The following is a 22,200-nucleotide window of genomic DNA, read 5'->3' on the forward strand; positions in this document are numbered from 1 at the left end:
CTTTAAAGTGAGGTTTCCTTGGGATCGATAATACTGATGTATCTGCAATATTTGAAACTGGGGTAATGTAATCGCCATTTCGACAAAGGATCAAAAAATTGAGAACTCAGTGGATTCGTTCTTCTTCCAAGGTAGCACTCATTCTATAGGCAGCATATCGATGTGACAAAAACCTAGACGCGCGTACACATTTTCATGACAGCCAAAGCCTTGCGAACATCGTATTTTAGGTTCCTAACGAGGTATACGACCATTTACTCGGGCAATTAGCCAAACTTTCTGCCTTGAAAGGTTCTTGCATCGTGACATCATTCAAGGATTATGGGGTTAAATCGTTCTAGCTTCGAATTTTCCGTCCGGGTCGAAAGCTTAGGTTTTTCCTCGCAATATGATTGATCAAACCGGCCTATGGGCCTAGCCTGACCTGCGCAAACTTGGCCTAAATACTGAACCTTGGACTTAACTTCCATGAAAAAGCCTAAGCCTGCTACCAGCACATACAATATTGGTATCTTATAAGACTAACGACAAAGACTGCATTCTACCAGCCAAATCTAAGCGTGCCTCAAGCTCAAACCTCTTGGGTTCTTGTTCCTGAGTACTGTATACTACCTCGATTCGACCTCGAACGCCCGAACCACACTGCGGGTTATTCTTTAGCTCTTCTTATCGCTCCCCTTTTTTTCGTTTCAGAAAAAGAAGACCACGACATCGATGGCAGAAATTTTGTCCTAGCTACCTCGATGGATGCCTCCTTAGGTCAGGTAATGCCCGACATGTGTTGTTAGGTCAAGCGGACCTGCTCACTAGTTTAAGGCCGCGCCGTTCAAGGTTGGGCATGGCACAGCTGCACAGTTTTGACCTTTACTTATAAGGATGGGGATCTTTCCATCCGGCCTGTGAATGATTTGGGCATAGTTTAGGTTTGAATGGGATTAAGATTTTGTACAATTAAAAGATATACACCTAGCCATGTCAAGGCTGCTCCCTTTTGTAAATATTTAAATATAAATACCGTTCATTGGGCGCCGCCCACCTTCGTTTTTTTCCTTCCTTGAATACACCCTCCCGTATACTACTACTTGCTAAGTACCTACTTAGTAGTAACTACTTACCTTATACTTCCTCCGGACGGGGATTTTGATGGGTTTTCGGAGTCGCTTTTAGATCTTAAGACGCTTTATCCAGCAGTTAATTAAGACCTCTTAATTGCCCAAAAAGCGAACTTAAGACGGAATTTCCGCCCCAGAAAACCCTCAGTTTCCCTTACGGCAAGTACTTTAGGTAGGTACTTACTTGCTTAAGTACTTACTTGCACGTAGTCGACATCTTCACTCTCTTATCGAATATATGCTATTCACAACCTTATTGTTTTACCCCCGCTACACTCCTTTGAACACTACTCAACTCAACTTAACAACTTAATCTTATAATACCTCCCTCTTTTAATATATCTTATACCCTTACTTTAATATGCATAATTATCGACAATCGGATTTTGCTATGGAGGAGAATCGAGAAGCTTTAGTCAGAAATGATAATCCCTGTTTGTCCGACAGTAGCTCTGATATTCTTTATCTTGACCTGAGCCACAACCCTTACGAAATCAACGATAAAGTCCAATCCAAGTTTCCTCCGAGCTCTTATAATTCCCCTAGCGACACAGACGCGCCTTGGAGTCCTTCGGGTCTATTTACCGACCAATCTTTTTCGAATTTCCCACCTATCAATAGTTCTGAACAAGGTAATTATACCCAAATCTTGCCAATCAAGATCCACACCAACATCTCGCGCCATTGTATCATACACGGCTGCTGAATGACGTCTCAGAACCGTTAGCCACAGATCAGAACATCCCAGCTATCGATGTTCCAGTTAATGAATTCGAAAGCGGCCTACTCTCCACTACTGAGCAGCCTCTCCCGTTTGGTTCGACTTCTTATACAGCAGCGACCGAAAATACTTATAGACAGACTCCTCACAACTTAGAACCACCCATAAATTCCGCCCAGGGATTTTTTTTGGGTGGGGCTAGCGCTGGGGATGAGACAACCATAACTTCTGTTAATAAGCCCACTATTGTTACTACGGACTCGATTGGAACCCAACAGTCGACTCCGGGCTCACTGGCCACCGATACTCCAACGCAGCCACTTACTCTTAGATCCAAGGCCTCTAGGACTCCTAAAGCTCCTAAAGCTCCCAGAAAGATTTATAAATGTACGGATCACGAAAATGCTCCAACTGGTCCATGTGTTCAAACAGAGTTCACAAACCGGAAGGTATTTGAGGGACATTTGAAGGAGGTGCACGGGATTGAAAAATACTTAGAGTGCCCAAATTTTGAAAAATGTCAACACAAGTGCTCCAGAGAAGACAATCTATTATCTCATATAAAAAGATGCGACCTTAAAATCAAATCCAGAGCCGCCGAGAAAAGAACTGTGGATGCCTTGACCCCCCACGATATGCTCGATAATCCGGAACAGTCAGCGTCGAAGCGTCGAAGATATGCTCAGAATGTCGAACCCTTGCCAGCTACACCGACACCAGTGGACTTACCACTTGAGCCGATGGCTAAGCCGCCCATACTTTGTACTAGCTCACAAGGGACCATCAATATCACGGAATCGGACATCGACAGTTCACCTTCCCTTGGGATCGAAAACCCTAGTCTATCAGAGCAATCATCCGTTGCCAAAATAGCGAGACTAGAGAAGGAGCTCGATGATGCTAGGCTTGAAATAAGCCTGCTCCAAAAGAACCTGGAGGATGCTCAATTTGATTCAGACACATGGAGGGATAAGGCGAGGGCACAAAACCGTAGCTTCAGTTTTACTAAACAACTGCTGACAGCTCCGCATACACCCGATGATTGAGAGCAACCTCTCGTCGTCGTCGTCGTTCTCTTCCTTGTTCTCCTCGTCCTCGTCGTCGTCGTCCTCCTTCTTCTTCTTCTTCTTCTTCTTCTTCTTCTTCTTCTTCTTCTTCTTCTTCTTCTTCTTCTGCTTCTTCTTCTTCTTCTTCTTCTTCTTCTTCACATTTTCTCTCCTTTTTCCACCATCTCAATATTTGATTAGAGCTCCCGTGACATAGATTCTATCCCTCAACAAACAACATCCAATCTTCACATGTATACGCTTTCTTTTCGTCTTATCACTCCATAAAACATGACCGTTCTTTTTTACTTTGTAACAAATAGATCATCATAACTATCTTGTCCTTCTTTTGTATTTTCTTTTTGTTCTACGAGTTTGATGGCGTATATGCATATCGCGATTGATGTCTTCAACTCTTTTTGCCGTATCAACACCAGCGACGAAGCGACAAAAGTTGGTTTTCTAACCCTTTTCGGAATGTTCTTGCACTTGTTTTCGGCATTACCTATCATTTTGTCTCATTTCGCATAGATCACTGCCTGCACGCGCTTCTTTGCTCTCTACATTCTTTGTATTGATATTTTGGGTTTCTAACCATTCACTACTGTACACATCCTGTATCTCCGCTCCTTTTGTTAAAAAAAAAAGAAAAAAAAACTGAAAAATAAGGGGGGAGGGGGAGGGGGGGTCGTCTCGAACCCAGACCTGGAAAGGGGCGGGATGAGGAAAAGGGGCGGGTGAAAGGTTTAGAGTGGAATAGCATGCGGGGGTACTTGGAGGCGGGGTGTAATAGGAGGATCATATATCGCCTGTTACATCTTCGAGTCTTGTCTTTTCCATACTATACATGCAGATAGAACTACTCATGTACATCCAAAAATATCTGGATATATATAGGTATGATAGTATAGAAATTTTTTTTTACAAAAAAAACTACCCATCACTAAACTCCGTAGACATTGAGATCGTTTCGACATCCTTTTTTTTCTTACGTCGTGTCTTCGAATTCGTCAAGACTTCCAAGTTTGATTGATTACTTCTTATCTACTATCGATAGCACTCCCTTATATAGCTTATTATAGATATCGTTTGTAGTTCCACTTGTTGGTTAGTCATCTAACAGGCTGGCCATTCAAGGGAGAGTCGTGTTAAGTAGTAATATATAGTGACATTCTAGCGTTGTTAGCCCGTGAGTGGATTACTGAGACTACGCGACGTGTACTGTAGGCACGCGCGCGGAATCGTCGATTATTTTAGAGATTCGATGAATTTTCATATATAAGATCTACGAATCTTTCACTTCAATTGTGGCATTTTGCATGTTAACTTGCATGCAGATGCATACGCATAGCATAATATTAATGTTGAACTTATATTGTGGCTATTACCAGCCACGCCATTGAGTACAGTGGCTAGTGAATTCAATAGCTCGTCTATGCTATAAATACCACAGCTCAACACAGTCCCTGTGTTAGTTTAGGCTAAAACTTCCCACCGAAGACCTGGCATGCACAAGGCTTCTCCCCACAATTTAATCGATATAATCCATAAGATCGCCAAATAAGGTCCTGTCTGGTCCCGTCCTCATATATTACAAAGGAAGCGGTAGCATCCTTTTTTCGATATGCGCTTCCTCGGATTTTTGACGGACACCTGGTTTAAGACTTTCTCTTGGCCTTCCACCACCAATCAACTCTACAACGGCGTCTCTTGTTTATCTCAGTCAGCCTGACACGCGCGGCGATAATGATGGTCAGAGTTTGATTCGGGTCTATGATCCAGCCGGAGGATCCATTGGGACATCTAATATTGAAGAAAAACTATAAACGACCCAAACACTGCCCCATGATAAACGGAGCAGAGACTGGGGAGGAAGTCATCGATAAGCTCACGAAAGGACCAACGTTGCAACTGGTTATCGAAGGATTGCATTGAAGAGATTTTCAATGTTTCTAGAAAGTTAGCTGGGTGCGGTGCCGGTTCTGGTCCTGAGCGCTCTGAATTCTGCCTGCAGCTTTAGCGAAGCCTCATTTTCCCTAGGATCATAAGGAACCACTAGTCTAATCGGAATGTGTCGCTGGCTCAGGATTTACACCTTGAACAAATACGACTGTAGGGCTCGCCTGTTTTCTGATTTTGCTGATGCGGATTTGAGGAATATCTACGAAATGCATTAGTAACGTTACGTTAGTCCTGCATCCATAAAATAGCTTGGTTGGTCAAATTGAGGATCCCAAGGCTGTTCAGATCTTGCTTTCCACATTCTTGTAGGTCAAAATGCCGGAGGATTACACTTTGCAAAGCCGGACGCTATTACATATTTTCTGAGAACGTGGAGGCATGCGTACCCGCATAGCTTAGCCTTGACGATCTTCCAGGATACAACCGCTGTCCGCCTGTAGACCTGTTACTTCCTAATTAGGGTCCCCAAACTGTTCTGCGACATAGCCTCAGCTTGTGAACCGCCTAACTAGCCAAGACAGGATATCAAAACTTGGTAGACTTGCGCGAGGCAGACAGGAGGTCTTCTTGTCAATGGGGTCATTTCGCAGGAGAAACTCAGCCTTAGAAGACGCCTGCGCCTGAAGATATCCTGGATTGGGTGCAGGTAAAATTCTACACCCCACTGTAGTTTGGGTTCCTTTCCTCGGTTGGAGCTATTCTACAATCCTAGGTGCTCAAACCCTGCAGGGTCCGTTCCTCCACCAAATCTGCAGAACGACTTCCTTGTCGACCAAAAATCGGGCAACACACAATCACGTGACTCTTCAAAAGATATATATATCTAGGCTTTTCCCCCAGAATTGTGTTGTGGCCAGCTATACTAGCATAGCACTAACCTCGAGATCAGTCTCGTAACTAACCAAACTGTGTCGCTTCAGACACTCGTTGGCCGCAAGTTTGTAGAGGACTATCGTGCTATCCTTATCTCGTCGCCAGACTCCTCAACTGCCCTAGGTCAACTTACGGCCACTTCGATCTGTTCGTGGACCACTCACGACCTTTTAACATTCGCGTTCTGTCTTCGCAGTTGCTCCTGTTCTCGCACTCTTTCTTTTTCGGTTTGCTTGGCATTTTCTCGTTCTTCGAGTATTCTTTCTTCCTCGCTTCTTCTTCCTCCCCTCTTTTCACACAGTCTAAGGCAAGGTCCAGGACAGCAAAAGCACAATAGTGCTACCAATGGTTCTTATAATCTTCGGGCTCAGACCAGGCCCTATCTTAGGAGGACGAGTCCAAGAACCCTAAGATGCACTCCAAGGGTCGGAGTTCCAAGGCTCTCCGACCCCATGCCCATCCAGGCCAGGTCGGTTAGATACACGGAGGATGGACACGGCTCCTCAGGACAAAGTCCGAGTCAATAGTCCACCCTAAACGGGGCCGTAAGCCATCAAGGCATACTCAAACTCCGACCAGAAGACCTGCCTCCCCATTCACTGTGTAACTTAGGTAATCATCCACTTAAGAACATAAAGGAAGGAGTTGTCCCATATCCCCATACCCTCTAAGCCCATTCTCTTATCATACTTTCACTATATGATAGCCATCTAGTATACCGATACGAGCCTGCCTCACAACATACCAATACATACTTATCTACCTTAATCCATCCTGTTGTACTTTAAAGCTTTATCCATATCTACTTATATACATATACTATCTTCATACCCCTCGCAGGCAAACACGTGAAACCCATGTCATGGCCCTCGCTGTAAACATGGATCAAGGCTGCCCGTTACCTTCCATCTACAACAAACACGTTGGAGTGAAACAATCCATTGATTCTGAAATTACCTTGACCCAAACCCCAATGTCGCCGTCATCGATGTTCAGTAGCTTCACTAGCATGGATGATGTCGATGCTTGCTGGGGAGAGATCGAGGTCGAGGTCGGGGCTTTCCCCTCTGACATCAACCATGACGTACCTGGGGCGTTTTTATATGCCTTTGACAACTTAGTCCCTATCCCCGTGAAGTATCCTGAATGTAAGTATATGTAGAGGATCTTACGTCTACCATCAATTAATCAACTACAGCACCAAGCGGCCAAGCAGCACGCATAAATATTCTATAGACATATATGCTAAGTATTAGGCAGGTTCATCAGCAGCCCTTCAGGAGGTCGATCCTAAGCAGCCTACCTCACCGCTTCTCCAACCTGCCCCAAATGACGATAAAGCACTCACCACCGATAACGGTCCCCTTTCTCGAAGACCAGACCTCTCTTCCAGCTCGCCCTCTCTTCAAGATCCACCCTTTATAGTTCAGGATACGGACTCTCCCTCGCTTGAGGTATCAGCTCTAAACTCCCCGGCAATAAGCCCTCCCAGAAAACTACCTTACGAGTCGAAGACCAGGGAATATAATTGCAAAGAATATTCTGAAGTGGATTGCCCCAAGAAATTCACAAACAGGAGGAAACTCGAAGACCACATGCGGGATGACCACAACAAGAGGGCTTATGAATGCCCAAACGAAGGATGCGAACATCAAAGCGCAAGATATGACAATCTAAAACTCCACTTAAGAAAATGCAACCCCATGGGGCCCAGATATTCTCATCCCCCAGAAGGGGGTCTCCAAATTACACAAAAATTAAAGATTGGAAATGGAAAGAGACCTCGGGCCTTCTCAGCTTCGTCTGATGTATCCACTAGCTCTCAATGTTCGAAGCGGAAGCGGAAGCGAATTGCTGGAATTGCCAAAGAAATGTTTTCTGTAGTATCCACAATGGCGTCTACGCCGGTCTCACTCCAGCGCCGGTCTGGGAGTAACTCCCCCTCTTTCTACCCCAGCTCACAAGAAACACTGGCCAACGAGGTTAATGAATCCGTTAGCTTTCCCTCCTATCCCGGCGAGAAGATCAGCCTATTAGGTCAATCAATCAGCGCTGAGCATCAGGTTACAGAAACCACCAGCTTCGAAGCAAGAGGTGGAACCGCTGAAGATATTGCTACATTGCATCAAATAATTAGGGTTCTGAAGGAAAATGAAGATAGACACAAGCAAGAGATTTTGGAACACAAGCAAGAGATTTTGGGACACAAGCAAGAGATTTCGGGGCTGATGGACGAGCTGAAGGATACCAGGTATAAATTGAAAACTTGGAAAAAGAAGGCCTTGAAACAAAACCGGAAATATAGTTGTGTAAAATAGCCATGAGCATGGACACAGTCGCTTTTGGACAGATGAATGCGTCTTTCCGTCTTTTGATTTTCCTATTTTATCACGATTTCTTTCTTTTCTGATGCTGTCATGTAGAAGACAAACTTCTCCTATCTCTCCCTTACCGATTTCCCCCCTTATTTTCCTTTGTCTTCTTTCTTTTCCCTTTCGCTCTTCTAGTTTATTCTTTTGGTGCGGAAAATATGAACAACACACTATAGATCAAGGCACTCATGGCGCGATATCGATACCGACGGCGAAAAGATATTTATATTTCCTTTACTCGCACTTGCTTTTGGCGTTAAGATCCGCTTGTATAAATATAAATTTGTACATAAGTAGGCAGATACCTGTACTATTATTTCAAAAGAGGCACTATTGCCCTTAACTTTACCAGTCGGACTAAGATCCATCTCAACCATTCTGCATAGTATCCGATGTAGCAGTATCGATGCGGAACGGTGTCGATTAAGTGATTTTGATTTTCGAGGTACCTTTGCTACGAATGAATCCCGAATTCTATGGATTTGTATTCCTTAAAAAGTATTACCATGACAAGTTTAAGTTGGGTACTCGCAAGTAGTTACGCAGCGCATGCATCTACAAAAATAACAATAATGCTAACCGTGCCAATCTTCGAAAAAATGAGGTTTTCACGCCAAGTCGGATTCCCCCAATCATTTTCCTTCCGTGTGCTTCTACGGTCGCCCTTGAACGTAGGCACTTCTTGCGTACAACCGGATCCGTCGGGACACCTCGGCTCTCCTCGGAGGCTCGGTGCTATTGGTCGGATCCACCCCAACGACATTGCAATATAAATGTCGCGAACGATAGTATAGTTCAATGGATTATCGCTCAATTTAAAGTTAAAAAGAGCTGGTTTTTGCCTTAGAATCCACAATCTGATGCACTATTAAGATAGTTCTCCAAAGGCCTGTGATAAAACTTCATTCTTTGATTCATATAATATATGAAGAGGGCCTGTGGCTATGGTGTCTCGGGTTTTGGCTTTTAGATCTGAGAGAAAAAGGTTTTTATACGGCCGGAGGGGACCATGAATACTTAAGTTCGTCAGCACCCAGTAACGTTACCCCATTATCGGTATATTGAAGCATACTATAAATATAAATGTAAATATCCATACCATCTACCGGATTATTGCAGCTCTACCAACTTTTATTTCTGTATCAGTTCTGGTTGGAGCATATACCCGTATACAATTCATAGCTGAGCAGCTTAGCGACGAGACAAAGTGTCAACAACCTTTTTTCAAACTTGAAATTGTTTATTTGTCGGGACATAGGAGACCATACTAGCCACTACGCTTGGTCAGTCAGTCTATAGCCGTGAACTGCCACCAAAATCATACAGTGCGAGTGCGCCACATGGCACACGATGCCAAGTCACACACATTGTTGCATCTGAAAAGGAAACGTTCTCTCGACTCCAGACCGCCGGCGTTCACAGTGCAATTCAACCCTTGCGCTAGAATGTGTCAAGGTATGAGTACGGACACCTCATAAGCTTTCATGTTATCTACAACTGTATATAGTTGAGACATTTGTATTTCTATTATCTACCACTTATCGCGCGCGGGTGCATAAAAAAAAGGAAAAGAAAAGAAAAAAAAAGAAAACAGTTCTAAGAACTACATTTATACAGCCAATTGTTTCGTAGATTGATGCTAGAAACTCGAGGAAGTATACAATCGGCCGTACTGTATGTGCCTTTGTAGATAATTTGATTAGAAGTGTCATATGGATAAGATATGCATGATTGAGGGTGGCGACGTATTAGCCACGGGAGATCTGGTCGTGTAGTCCTACCAGGATTTGGATTGGCGCCTTCAGGATCAGGATTCGGTTGGCAGATCCTACACCTTTGTGTTGTTGGAATTGGCGAGCACCAATTGCAACTCGCGATCGATCATAATTTCATATGATTCGCCAGTGCCATACCGACAGAAATGGAATCCGATAGCCCATAATTCGAGCTTAAACGAGGCCAAGGCGATCTTGGCTCATTTCTAGGATTGTGTTGCATGATTAATCTAATGCGGGCCTGTAATCGGCTGATTTGCGTGCAAACGCCGAATTGCCTACAAATATTGTGGATTCCCCATCATGATAGATTGCACCGCCCACCCATTGCAAACCATAATGCTTCGATCGACCGTCTGGATCTTCCACTGGTAAGATTTTAAATACCGCTTCTTATGAGAACACAGAGTTATTTTGTGTTTCCTCGTTCTATAAGTCTCTGCGCAATTAATCTTTCACTGCTAACTCAGGAATTCGAAACGTTTAGATCGATTTTTGGGTTCTTGAAGCAGTCTCGTAATTACTAACCAGCTTATTAGAGCCGTATTCCCACTTCCAAATTTCGTCCGGCAACAGCTAGTCGCCATCAACGAAATACTACTAACTTTGATACTTTCCTAGACATCAAACTAAATTTGCAGCCGCTCAATCATATTTCAAGATACCATTCGGAGTTTCAAAGAGCTTTTTGGACTGTTTGTTAGAGGGCCTTTGGCTTCTTTATAGCCGTCAGAAATTGGATTTTGTACCTTTTGGGGAGAGCCGTAGCGCTACGAACAATTTACGAGTTTTCATACTATTTTTTGGAAATGGTAGGCTTAAGCGCTTCCCTCCGAAAAAAAAACAGCCGCCCCGACGGTTCAGTATCCGAAGCAAACGACGAGATCAGATATGGGTCTATCTCATGTGATAGTCATGATGTGGTTTATAGACTGGGCCCGATCCGCGAGACCTAGGCCTGTGAAGGCCTGGCAGGTGATTTTACCGCTAGTGCCGAAAAGGGACTAGCTTCGTGCTGTTTGGCCTTCGTTAGTCAAACCAATCATAAGCGAACTAGGACCGGGGAAATGTGTTGTCAGGAATACAAACCCAGGCGGAAGCTCAAGCAGGGATATACTTGAGTATTTGCTTAGGTAGGTTACGAGCTAGGACACTAAGTATATGGATAGCACTGCAAATATCTATCAACTGAACCGTCTGTATGCAGAAACTCTGGGTTGTTGGAATTATTGATTTAAAAGCCGTAGCGGCCGCGGGCCCCCTTCCTAGGCTATCTAATTCGCTTTGGATAACCAAGTTAGCCTACGCCTTGCACACCTCGTTACTGATCTTGTATGGAGCCGAAATTCTTCTCTGAGCCTTTAATTCTTTCAGCGGTTTCTTTTTACACTTAAAATTAAATCATCTTTGCGTGTCGAAAGCGCTTGAGCATCAATATTGAGATATTCATATTCTGTATCACGCGATCAAGTCACATCTCCACAATGGAACCGGAATGCCCCCCCTCCTCCAATTTAATTTGTCGCACAGATAATTCTGGTAATCTAGAAAAGTCATCGAGTAACTTGGGGTGCGATGTCATGGATCTCGATTCGCCATTGCTTAGACTGGGAGGTGCCGGCGTTCGAAATCATGGACAAAGCCAGCCTCACAGTCTCAATCTTTCAAATTTAGATCTCTCGGGGGATGGAGTTCTTTCGCCAATTAGTGATTACGACTGGTCTCAAATTCTAGAACAGTTAGGCATCAGTAGCCCTGCTGCGCCACAAGATCTAGATGCCATCAATTCCACATTTCTATCGATACCGCCAGCACACGTACACCGGCACGCACACGAAGATCACGGCGTTTTTCATGACTTCATTGATTATGGTAAGTGCCGATGTTCAGATCTTCAAATCTGAAGGCAGTATACTAAATATTGATTAGATTCACTATCGAATTTTGAGAAGCTCGGCAATGAGCTTGCTGGGCCACCAGACCCGGGTTTTTCGTTTCCCATCCAAAGAAGCGATAAACACCACCTACAGGGTCAAAGCTGCGCGCCGGCCCTCATCACTGGCCCTTCATCATCCTCTCCACGAAGTTTGAGTGCACCCGCCCAGGGAGAATTGAGTACGAACCCAATCGCTATTAATCGAACAGCACGGCCAAAGTCGAAGCCTGCGCCAAAAGTCTGTAAGGATATTTGTGACTCAGGCTGCGATATGGTTTTCAATAGTGAAAAGATGCGCGGCTACCACATATACGAAGTTCACAAAATTAAAGCTTATAAATGTCCCTATGCGGGCTGCAACCATGAGACTTCAAGATATGACAACGCACAAGCCCACCGAGCAAAAAATTGCAAATCCGAGGCCGCGGTCAAGAAAAGACTTTCCGCTTTAAATTTGGCTACTATTAAGAAAACCCCTAAAAAGCGACCACGTTGCAGTATCAAAGATTTAAACCCTGGAGCACCGACCCAACAACCACAGTCTTCAGAAATTCCACCGTCCCCTGATAAGTCCGCAAGTACAAATGCTACCATGAGAGCAGACTCTCGACCCACCTTTAGGAGTAGCGGAGCCAGCTTGTTAGATGTCCAGACTTTCTTAAAGATGAGAAATGGTAGCTCACTGGCCGTGGATGATCCAAAAGCCCCATCCCTGCCGGATAGTTTGGCCACCGATGAGCTAGGTCTGAAGGACGCTTTAGAACGCTTTGAACGCGAGAATGCGAATCTCAAGCGGGAAGTTGCACACCTTAAGCGTCAGAACGACACATACTCCTTCTTTTTCAGAAGAGTTTTTGCACCTTATCGCGAATCCCGCGATTGTGAATGCAATCACTGAAGGTATTTCATAGATGGCGCTTGGCGTGCTTGAGCATTACGGCGTCCCATTTATTTTCCCTTTCTCTCTCCAGTTTTCTTTAGCGATAGGTTTGGTAATGTACAGGTAGCGGGCACGGGGCGCTCAATCATTTGTAGCTATTAGGTAGAATTACTTGTAATTATAGTAACTAACATAGTTCTATCGCATATATAGTTCAACAATAGTCTCTTAGATCTTTTGAAGTTTATTATTTTCGATTTCGTGAAAACCTTTGGTGACTATCGACACTACTGGTTTGCTTACACTCGCACTTATCTCTACGCAAACCCCTTTGCAGGCCTAGGTGTTGATGCATCGATGCCAGAATTGTACTTTCTTGCTTGATGACGTGTCTCTAGAAAAGCTATTAATAGTACCTGCGCATAAAAGTGGAACACAAATCATCAAGTATCTCCGGCGAGATACTTGACATCGAATATCTGTTCACTCATGAATTATACCTGATTTAGTGCGTATTCCCTTCATGTGACTCAGTTAATGTTTGCAATCGACAAGTCAGCAAACTTAAAGGGACTCGACTGACTGCAATAATTCCACGGATCGAGCCTACTCTGGCCACAAATGTGCATGTATGTACATGTATTGCATGGGAGGAGATTTTGGTGTCAAATGACATCGATAATATCTAGCAGCTAGAGGCCTAAATATATTGAATTAAGAGAAGCCTTTATAAGTGTTTAAGGTCAATTAGTTCATCTTTTTTTTTTTTTTGGATGATCCTCCGTTGAGCAGGACCTGGTACTCTCTGTATAGTGTGGTTAATTAAGGACTCCCAGGCCCAGGTTAACCAGTCGTTCAACTCATAATCAAAGCTAAATTTGCAAAAGGAAAACTTGTATTTTTTTTATTTATTTTTATAGAAAAAAAGCGTGAAAAAACAACAAAATTAATGCTAATATAAAGGTCAAGCTACCGGTATATATCAAAGGGCCACAAGCCCTACCGGACCCCACGAACAGGTGCCGTCGAGGCAGAAGGGGCACCATCTCAAATTACAACATGACAACACAGAAAAGGTGCCAACCTCAACACAAGATTTGGTAGGATTGACGTTGAATTTACATGTCGAATGTGTAACATGCAACAGACTAGCATACTTCCCTAAGAAGCTAGCCTGCAACATTCCGAATCCACCTCCTAGCAAATGACTAACCTTATTCAGGCTGAGTCTTGTTGCACCATAAGTGGAGTGATCCCTCGACATCCTTCGGGATCCGCGGGACGCCGGGACGCGTGCTAGAAACCCTGGAGCGAAGATCAGGCTAAGGACAAAAAAAAAAGGGGGAGGATTTCGATTGGCGAAAATCAATCTTAGCTGTTGAAGTGGTTGCCGGTTGTTCAGTGCCGGGGCTAAAATAGGTGACCCCCATCCGGATATCCTCGACTGAAAATACATTCCGATTCGCTCGAATAGAACCCTCAAAAAGATGCCAGGTCGGGGCGTGCCGAGTCTTCAGGTACTCGGTTGCTTCCACGGAACCGTTTGCTCCCTCGTGTATGCGCTCAATTTATAGCAAACTGATGATCGATGCATATACGCGCAAAGTAACTAGGCTATGTTGAGGTAGCCTCAAAGCCTATCACGGGCGGTATCGTGTACATATGTCATCCCATCGTCATGTAGCCTATTGCCTTCAGTGAACACGTGCACTCTCGAACCGAAGAAGAAAAACCACTCCCTGTTTTCAACCACAGTTTTCTTACCAATCCAAGGTTCAGTATTGCAGGACAAACAAGGGCGGCCATATGCGTCCGCGTCCTAACTTTGTCGGCTTTTCTAGGAATGCCAAGGATTATTGCATTGCGATTTCTTGTATTCCTGATCAAGATATGCAAGGTGTTACACGTCATACCTTACCACCGGGATCTAAGTTGTGGTACATGTATACAAGTTTGCTCGTTTCACGAAACGACTAGACCAGTAGTTACTGTGTGCTTAGTACCCACAGAATCAACTCCCAGAGTTTTTATTCGAGGCAAAATACCAATTATTTTAATATATTTGATGAGCGCTAGGTTTGTGCACAAACGGAACTAGGTAGAATTTCTGGCTGTTATAACGCTGCTGATTGAATCGAATCGGCCGCCACGATCTACGGGCGTGCTTTCGGTGTCTTAAGCTAACAGAACATCCAATGCGCATGATTCATAGACTAATCAAATTAATACAAGATTTTTTCGCCCTAAGATTAAATTTAAAGGTCCCAGTCGTTTCCACCACCAATATATATATCAAAACTAGTTTCAAAAACTAGTTGCCCTTATCTCGTCAACTAGATTTAGGGCTAAAACTCTTTTAGTGCAAGCACACTATCTAGATACGAGGCTAACTTAGGGCTATAGTTATACGTAATTGCTTTCCCACCTATGGTGATTGTGCTTGCTTACGGGAATGCTACTTCTGAACGAAATGATGCAGTCGCGTTTACATGCATGTATCGACTCGCGCTAAGTCTCTGGAATGTCATTTTAAGGTTGGTTGGTTCATACAGCCCTTAACCTCCAACTGCCTAAAAACGGCCCCGGAAACATTTAAACACTTCCTAAAGCCCCAAATAGACCCGAATATCTCGAAATGTGTCCGGGCCTAAAAGTCTTGGTTTCCTGGTAGGAACACCCAAGCCAGTAGGATAGATTGGTTGTTGGTGGTCTGTATTACCGCAGACTGTGGGAGCTCGATCCCGCATACCTACTCTGTCTATGGTTCCCTCGCGATTTCTAGGATCGGTTACACTATGTAACCCTTAGCATTCGCTGTTCCTGCGCAGAAGACACGGAAGTTCCCTTCATTTCACTATATGCCATTTGTGGACCACTCGTAATGTATACAACAAGCCACATAGTTATCTATATGAAATACTGACATATGACCATACATGGTATGTATCCAAGTCAATGGGTTAATAGCCGACAGATCTAGGCTAAGGCCATGCATGGGGTGTTGCATATAGACCTAGTTGATTACGAGTAATTTCAATATCATTTAACAGACTTACAAAATTTGCTCTAGCCTTATAACTTTATGAAAGTTATCCATGATTCGTTAGTCGTAAGGCTATTGAGCTTCGTACCTTGAACTGGTGCTAAGAAATGAGGAGAAGCTTTGATACACCCTACTTTCTTGGTTCCGATTTTATTTGCTACGCTGAGTACAGGTCACAGGTACACAGCAAGGCATTAGAACTATCTTTCCGAGAGGTAAAAAGCCTGTCCGGGGGGAACATGGAGTGGAGTCTCAGATCCAATCCAGAAGTTCACAAGGCTATCGATATCTAGGGGGGAAATGAGAGCCAGGTCGGGAGAGAACTTCTATCTATACTATTAAAGGTGTCTACTTCATCAAAGTAGATATCAAGGGAGGGGCCATTCTGCTGATTGACGTTTCCCCCTAGCCATAATATATGCGCGTAGCCCGGCTTTGGAACCGTCATATCTCTACAAAACCTGCCTTTGGAGTTAGCTCGTTTCGGTTAACTAAAAGATCGCAAGACTGCCCTATAGGCAAGTAGATGCGGAAAACAACGCTCTCCTTATACCGACCAGGGATCGATAATATTAGATTGTATCTGTGATCAAACTTGGTTAGAACACGCGCTTCATGGCGCTACTCTGACGAATAGGTTAAGGTTAGGAAATTCCGTTACTAGCGATCTACTGCAGGGCTGCAGCATGGTCACGAGGGAAAGTACCGTTTATAGGAAATTGAAAATCTGGGCGCGGGCCGATGTTAGAATTCTTTCACTTATACTTCCCTGCAAAACTTCTCTCACCCTACATATGAGATTCATCAGGAAAAATCGCTTGTGGGATCATATGCTCTCTGGAACTTTCGATGCTTGGTTTCAGAACGCATTCGCCTATTTACCCAAGATAATTGTTGCTAACATTATTCGCATCTGTATTTAGGTCTATCATGGCCATGTCCTTCTACAGACTGATAGCCTATATTTTGGGCAGCGGCAACTAAACTAAAAATTTAAAATTAAATTTGTGTGCCGAGGACAGATTGTAGCACGAATTTTTAAGCTTGTTTTTGTTGGCAAACAGCTAGTCCCAGACGCCGGCTGGCCACATTATCCGATATCCCATGCGCTATATCTAGCGCGATATATCATTGACCCATCAGAGGTCCATACCATGCCGCGAGCGAGGCTCAGCACGCTCTAAGTCCTACACAAACTACATCAGCACACATCGATAAAGTATATAACTGTCAAATCAACAAGACTATGTGAAATATATTTTCAAAGGCAACATGCACGAATGGGGTAGACAGCACCCGTACCGTTGTATTAGTCGTTATACGTTAACCTCGAGATGGATATTGAGATCTAGGGAGCTCCACCAAACTAATGTATGCATACTCCCAGAAAATGGCTTTGTGATACACACGATGCAAATTATTGGTGTAGATGCCCGATGCCTGCTCGTGCATGACGCGCATGTGCATATCCGTAATATACCAAATCGATATCATGTATCGTATTATGCATGGTTGCAGGTTGCCGGCGCCACGGCGCCACCCAGTCTGTTGCCTCGTCAGTGTATTATCTTATCAGATTAGACTGTATTTGGGCTTTGTCAGCAAGCCAAGAATGCACTTTTGTTACACAAAGCTAAGAGGGATACAACAACACGGACTACAACACGTACCAGGGCAGAGATGACCGACGACAACGTGGCACCGTGTGCTTGATATGGTGTCGACTCGACTCTTGCGCCATGCATTTCCCCTCCTTGCTCGTGCCCCACAGCATAGCATTACATTTCGCTATACTACTCCCCATCTACACCACCTCGCAGGCGGCTGCTTTAGCAGAAAAGATACACTCCTATCTTAATTAAAAGAGTACGTTTGTTTTATACAAAAAGATTGATTAAAGGAGTAAATTTATTTATGAAAAAATAAAAGCTGAAACAGGAAATGGATTGTCTCGTACCCGGAAGGGCAATGGACTGCTTATTTGAGAATTTGGTAAAAAGTCTTTGGGGCAGCTAGTTAGCGGCTCAGCTAACCCATCAAAATCCCAGCCTTGTGCATCCACATACGTATATATGTTCTCTCTCAGTCCCTTCTGCTAAAGCGGTCTGGCATTCACTATCCTTTTGAACGTTTTACTTGTAGGGCCTGCGGCGGCGCTTAAACCCGACTGCTAAATCTTTAAATCATAATTCCAAATTAGAGGGTGATTATTAAGGTTGCTTGTACTCTCGTTCCCAGAGCACCGTTCTGGTCGGCGGTTTAGTGATTGATTGATTGATTGATTGATTGATTGATTGATTGATTGATTGATTGATTGATTGATTGATTGATTGATTGATTGATTGATTGATTGTACTTGAGCTTAGTATACTATAATAGTAATAAATTATAAGATTGGTTTATTTGATTTGATTTTGAATTACATCATGTGAAAATACTATATTTTTGTGCTACCCCTTTAAATTTTCAGGTGAAATTTTCGGTTTTGCTCGGTTATTTATTAGGAATCCCTCCTGTAAACAGTCGGACACTGGTGTAGGTTAACGAGACTAGTGTGGATTTGCGTAACCTTCAACACTTCACCTACATAGACGTCGAACCTAAATCTCACCGAAATACGTATTTTCCGGTCAGGTGCGATGGTCGGTAGGCCGGTTTTGTATCAAATGCTTCAGCCCGCAGCTGAGGATTAAGGGTGTCAGCCGTCGGGATACACATACTAGTCATATCGAATGTTAGCCTCAAAACCGGGTATAGTTTAAATACAGAGTTTTGCTACCCAAGTCTATTGGTATATTATGCGTACGTCTGCATTACTGGGCCAGCATGTATGTCTGTATGTACAGTTAGTGCCACGCGAGCACCCGCTATGTTATAGCTAACATAGCTAAGCAAATATGGGGAAAGCCTAGACCCAACTTTAGGTAGTCTGGGAGTCACTCCCTGGCGTTCGCAAACTTTAGGTTTATGTAACTAGACGTACGACGAATCCCAATCGGCATTATCGTCATCAATATCTTACTAGCGCTCGCTAGCTTGTCTGCTATTATTTAAAATAATCAATAATTTATATCATGCGTACATGAAACCAGGCTAGTATCCATGTATTTGCCGGCCGATAACTAATATTTTGAGCTATGCCAGCTAAAAAGGATAGAATTCTTTCCGCCTAAATTTACTCTGTAGGGATACGTAAACTTGCACTTAAGTTGTTGTTTTATGTTACAAATTCAAGTGGTTGGCCGAATAAATAGCTGCTATAAAAATAGAATACGACAGCACAGTAAAAGCTCTTAAAAGAAGGTCTTGCAAATCTCATATTTCTTGCACCTACTTTTAAAGCTAGCGCTAGACGGTAAAGCCGCGAACTAGCTCGTATTTGATCTTCCTATTCAATCTTCGGGTTTGGGGACTCAGAACGCTACCTGGAAATAAATTTTTTAGATTTGAAGACTGCGAAAATGCTTCAAACCCTTAGCGTTTTAATACAAGACTAACTATATAAATATATATATGTGGCTTCGAAGGTCAAATCCAGCCAAGAACCTTATAGAGCTACGTATTGCGAGATACGTTTGTCTCGAGCCATATAAATATGCACACGCTTTAACCACTGCTCCTTGACTCATCCCCATGGTCGCGGGTATTAGGTTTTAACTTTCCAATCCATTTCAACTAAATCCTGACAACCTAGATCTAGATTTTGTGTCCTAGATACTCCCGTGTTGTCAGGCTCCGTTGACCAACCGCATGCAAGATACATATTGATCATATGAGCACACGAAATAATCCAGCCTCGAAACCCCAGTCTAAGTAACCTCTAGCTGTGGGTTTCCACAACGATGCATACAAAATAGGTCAAGATTTTCGATCGCTGACGTGGGCCAATAGGTGATAGGCTATCTTAGCTGCACGACAAACTTTGCTTTTTTCAGTTGTCTGGCAGTGCACGAGCACTAGTTTAACTGGGCACGTAGTACTGGCTATCCTTCCGCCAGCATCATTAATTAAGATATGAAATTTAAGTCGGAAATCTCTAACTCTGTCAAACATGAATTGGTGTTATGGACAGAGTTTGTTTAGTTTTTTTCGACTTCCATTTCGACTTGGCATATGCCAGGCCTGTCGAAAGGCGTAAATAGGCAGACAAACTGGATTAGAATCCATCGGATCATGACACTTGTTAAATGAGCGTTGTTCAAATTTATCGGGGGCTGATATATAAACGAAATCGAATATCTTTGCAAGACGTGAGACCAAGTGAGAAGCTGTCCGTGTAACGCGAGGACGCTTGAGATAGAAATTTGTAGAGTTAGAGGCTATAATAAATTAATATCGGTTAGTACTCTTCCGACTAATTAGTCCCATAATCACATATACTTATCGGAACTATGGCTCCAGTTTCAACTCTTGAGGTTTAGCGCTGAATCGTGAGACCACTCCAGATCAATTAATCAACCTCTTTTCCATCCGGCAATTATACATGCCCATGGTTCGCAATTAAGCGAAACCACCTACCGACTTTCAACTATATATAACGACATCGCAATATCAATTACTAAGATATCGCCCGTGCTTTGTGTGTGGAATTGATTTTCTGAGCGAAACCTCAAAGCCGCCTATCTCATTTCTTCACTTTTGTGTCCTATAAGGGTCCTTTGAATTGAGAGTCTGGTTACAAACGCTGAGTTTGGGAATCCATAAATCGGGGCGATCGCGATCAATATTCCCAAGTCCTAAGAGTAGCCGAATTCCATTCGTGTTTATGACATATAAACTCGCAAAACACTGTAAGTGAAAAAATTGCTGATTTTGATTGCTTCAAGTCATATGATCTACGCCAGAATTTATATATTCGAGGGCATTTCATAAAAAAAAAAAAATTCCCGAAAAACAGGTAAGCGGAAAATTTGAGCAGCTGACCGCCCAACGTCTTACTTTTACAGTAGCTAAGTCAGGGATAGTGCAGATAGAAGACGATACACTGCGCTGCCATATACTTTTGTTTTTTGGGGGTTATATGGAAAGTTGGGCGCTTCTGAACAGTCCGAAATTTTCTTTTGATACAGGCAATCTATATGGGGTACTGAATTCATGGATATGTATTGGCGACGTACAGCATAATGACTATCAGAAAAATTAACACCTTGGTTCCAACGAAAAGTTCCGGCGTTAGTAGGTCTGACGAAGGGCTTATTAGCGCACCTTTTGCATATTTACGCCCGGAGTTTGTTCAAAAGATTCGGATTCTGGTACCGGTGCGGACAAGCTTGCCAATAAGCTTATGCGCGTATGCAGGTTCGTCTCCAATCCTTTAATTGCAGGCCTCTCCACAACCTTCTACGGCCTACTTACTGATATGATAATATACATAGAAGTATCTCACGTTTATAACGATAATATATACTTATTTTGCAGCGCACACTAGTTTGGCATGCTGCAGAATCAGTGAGGAATCCAAACCTTGCCAACGGACTTCAGCACGCCTTCCGCCTGAAGCTTGGAGCCTTTCAAGGATAGGGATATTTGGCTTAAATGAGTTAGTTGATATCATTATCCTCGTCTAAATTCTTATTAGCATTAATAATATTTCGATTTTTGGAGATTTCCCCGTCTCTATCTTCTCCTACATTTTCCTCTCTTTTTCTTCTTTTTTTTTGCCAATATGAGGCCTGTTGCATAGGAACGCGAAACCTAGCTAATAGTTGTCTCAAATCTAGGTTGTTCCACCCCAACGTCACAGTTGTGTATCCGGCTAACTCATGAAATCTCTAGTCATATTATGATAGAGCCTATATCTTAACATTTTCCACTCAAAACCTTCATTCCATCATGGCCTTGATGTCCCGCTGGCTGCAAGCATGAGTTGGACAATGCAAATACGTATTAATACAACCGCTGGTCCAAGCGAAAGATCTTGTGGTTGGGCGTCCTAACTAGGACAAGCTAGGAAACCATCAGGCACTGAGCTCAACACATTAATCACGGTATCAATCCGATTATCAACTAATACTCAGCTCAGGTAGCTCTGCTAAGGGGGTTCCGTCCATGCAATTATTCCAAAGCACATTGCCTGACTAGCACCTGATTGGCGTAGTTGACGGAGGTATCGGTTTATTCGCTAGGAAATTTGAAAGGCGAGGTCAGTATCAATGTGTACGATCAATAGCTTAAAATTGACGACGTGGCAGCGCAGCTCTTAGAAACATGTGCGATTTCTATCCAAGTATGCCCACTGGATTCATGGATTCTGTATACTGGCTTTGCTTATATAGGACTGCTGATTAGGCCTATACTCAATACCAACCCAGTTCGCTCCAGAATAATAAATGCTGTCGATGTATATTATATTCTGTGTATTTTTTTATGAAGGCGTTGAGTGCTAGTTCTCTTGTAGTTTCACGTTTGCTCTCCCGTTTCGGTTTCGACAAGACTCTTTACTTGGTTGTTAACTTCAATTGAGGTTCGAAATATCTGAAA

At 43.4% G+C, this 22,200-nt stretch overlaps 3 protein-coding genes across 3 annotated transcripts; all 3 read left to right on the forward strand.

The window, feature by feature from the left end:
- Positions 1-1,503: 1,503 nt before the first annotated feature.
- On the forward strand, positions 1,504-2,879 carry AOL_s00188g254 (uncharacterized protein; the record flags this gene model as incomplete). The annotated part of the gene is made up of 2 exons (XM_011128502.1): positions 1,504-1,744; positions 1,831-2,879. The coding sequence occupies 2 exons, from the start codon at positions 1,504-1,506 to the stop codon at positions 2,877-2,879; spliced, it is 1,290 nt and encodes a 429-aa protein (XP_011126804.1).
- A 3,697-nt stretch (positions 2,880-6,576) lies between these two features.
- Positions 6,577-8,032, forward strand: AOL_s00188g255 (uncharacterized protein; the record flags this gene model as incomplete). Its single annotated transcript, XM_011128503.1, has 2 exons — positions 6,577-6,862; positions 6,975-8,032. The coding sequence occupies 2 exons, from the start codon at positions 6,577-6,579 to the stop codon at positions 8,030-8,032; spliced, it is 1,344 nt and encodes a 447-aa protein (XP_011126805.1).
- Positions 8,033-11,345: 3,313 nt separating this feature from the next.
- On the forward strand, positions 11,346-12,695 carry AOL_s00188g256 (uncharacterized protein; the record flags this gene model as incomplete). Its single annotated transcript, XM_011128504.1, has 2 exons — positions 11,346-11,733; positions 11,791-12,695. 2 exons carry the CDS (start codon positions 11,346-11,348, stop codon positions 12,693-12,695), a joined length of 1,293 nt encoding a protein of 430 aa, XP_011126806.1.
- Positions 12,696-22,200: the final 9,505 nt, after the last annotated feature.

Source organism: Orbilia oligospora, assembly GCF_000225545.1.
Source record: "Orbilia oligospora ATCC 24927 unplaced genomic scaffold scaffold00188, whole genome shotgun sequence".
Taxonomy (NCBI): Eukaryota; Fungi; Ascomycota; class Orbiliomycetes; order Orbiliales; family Orbiliaceae; genus Orbilia; species Orbilia oligospora.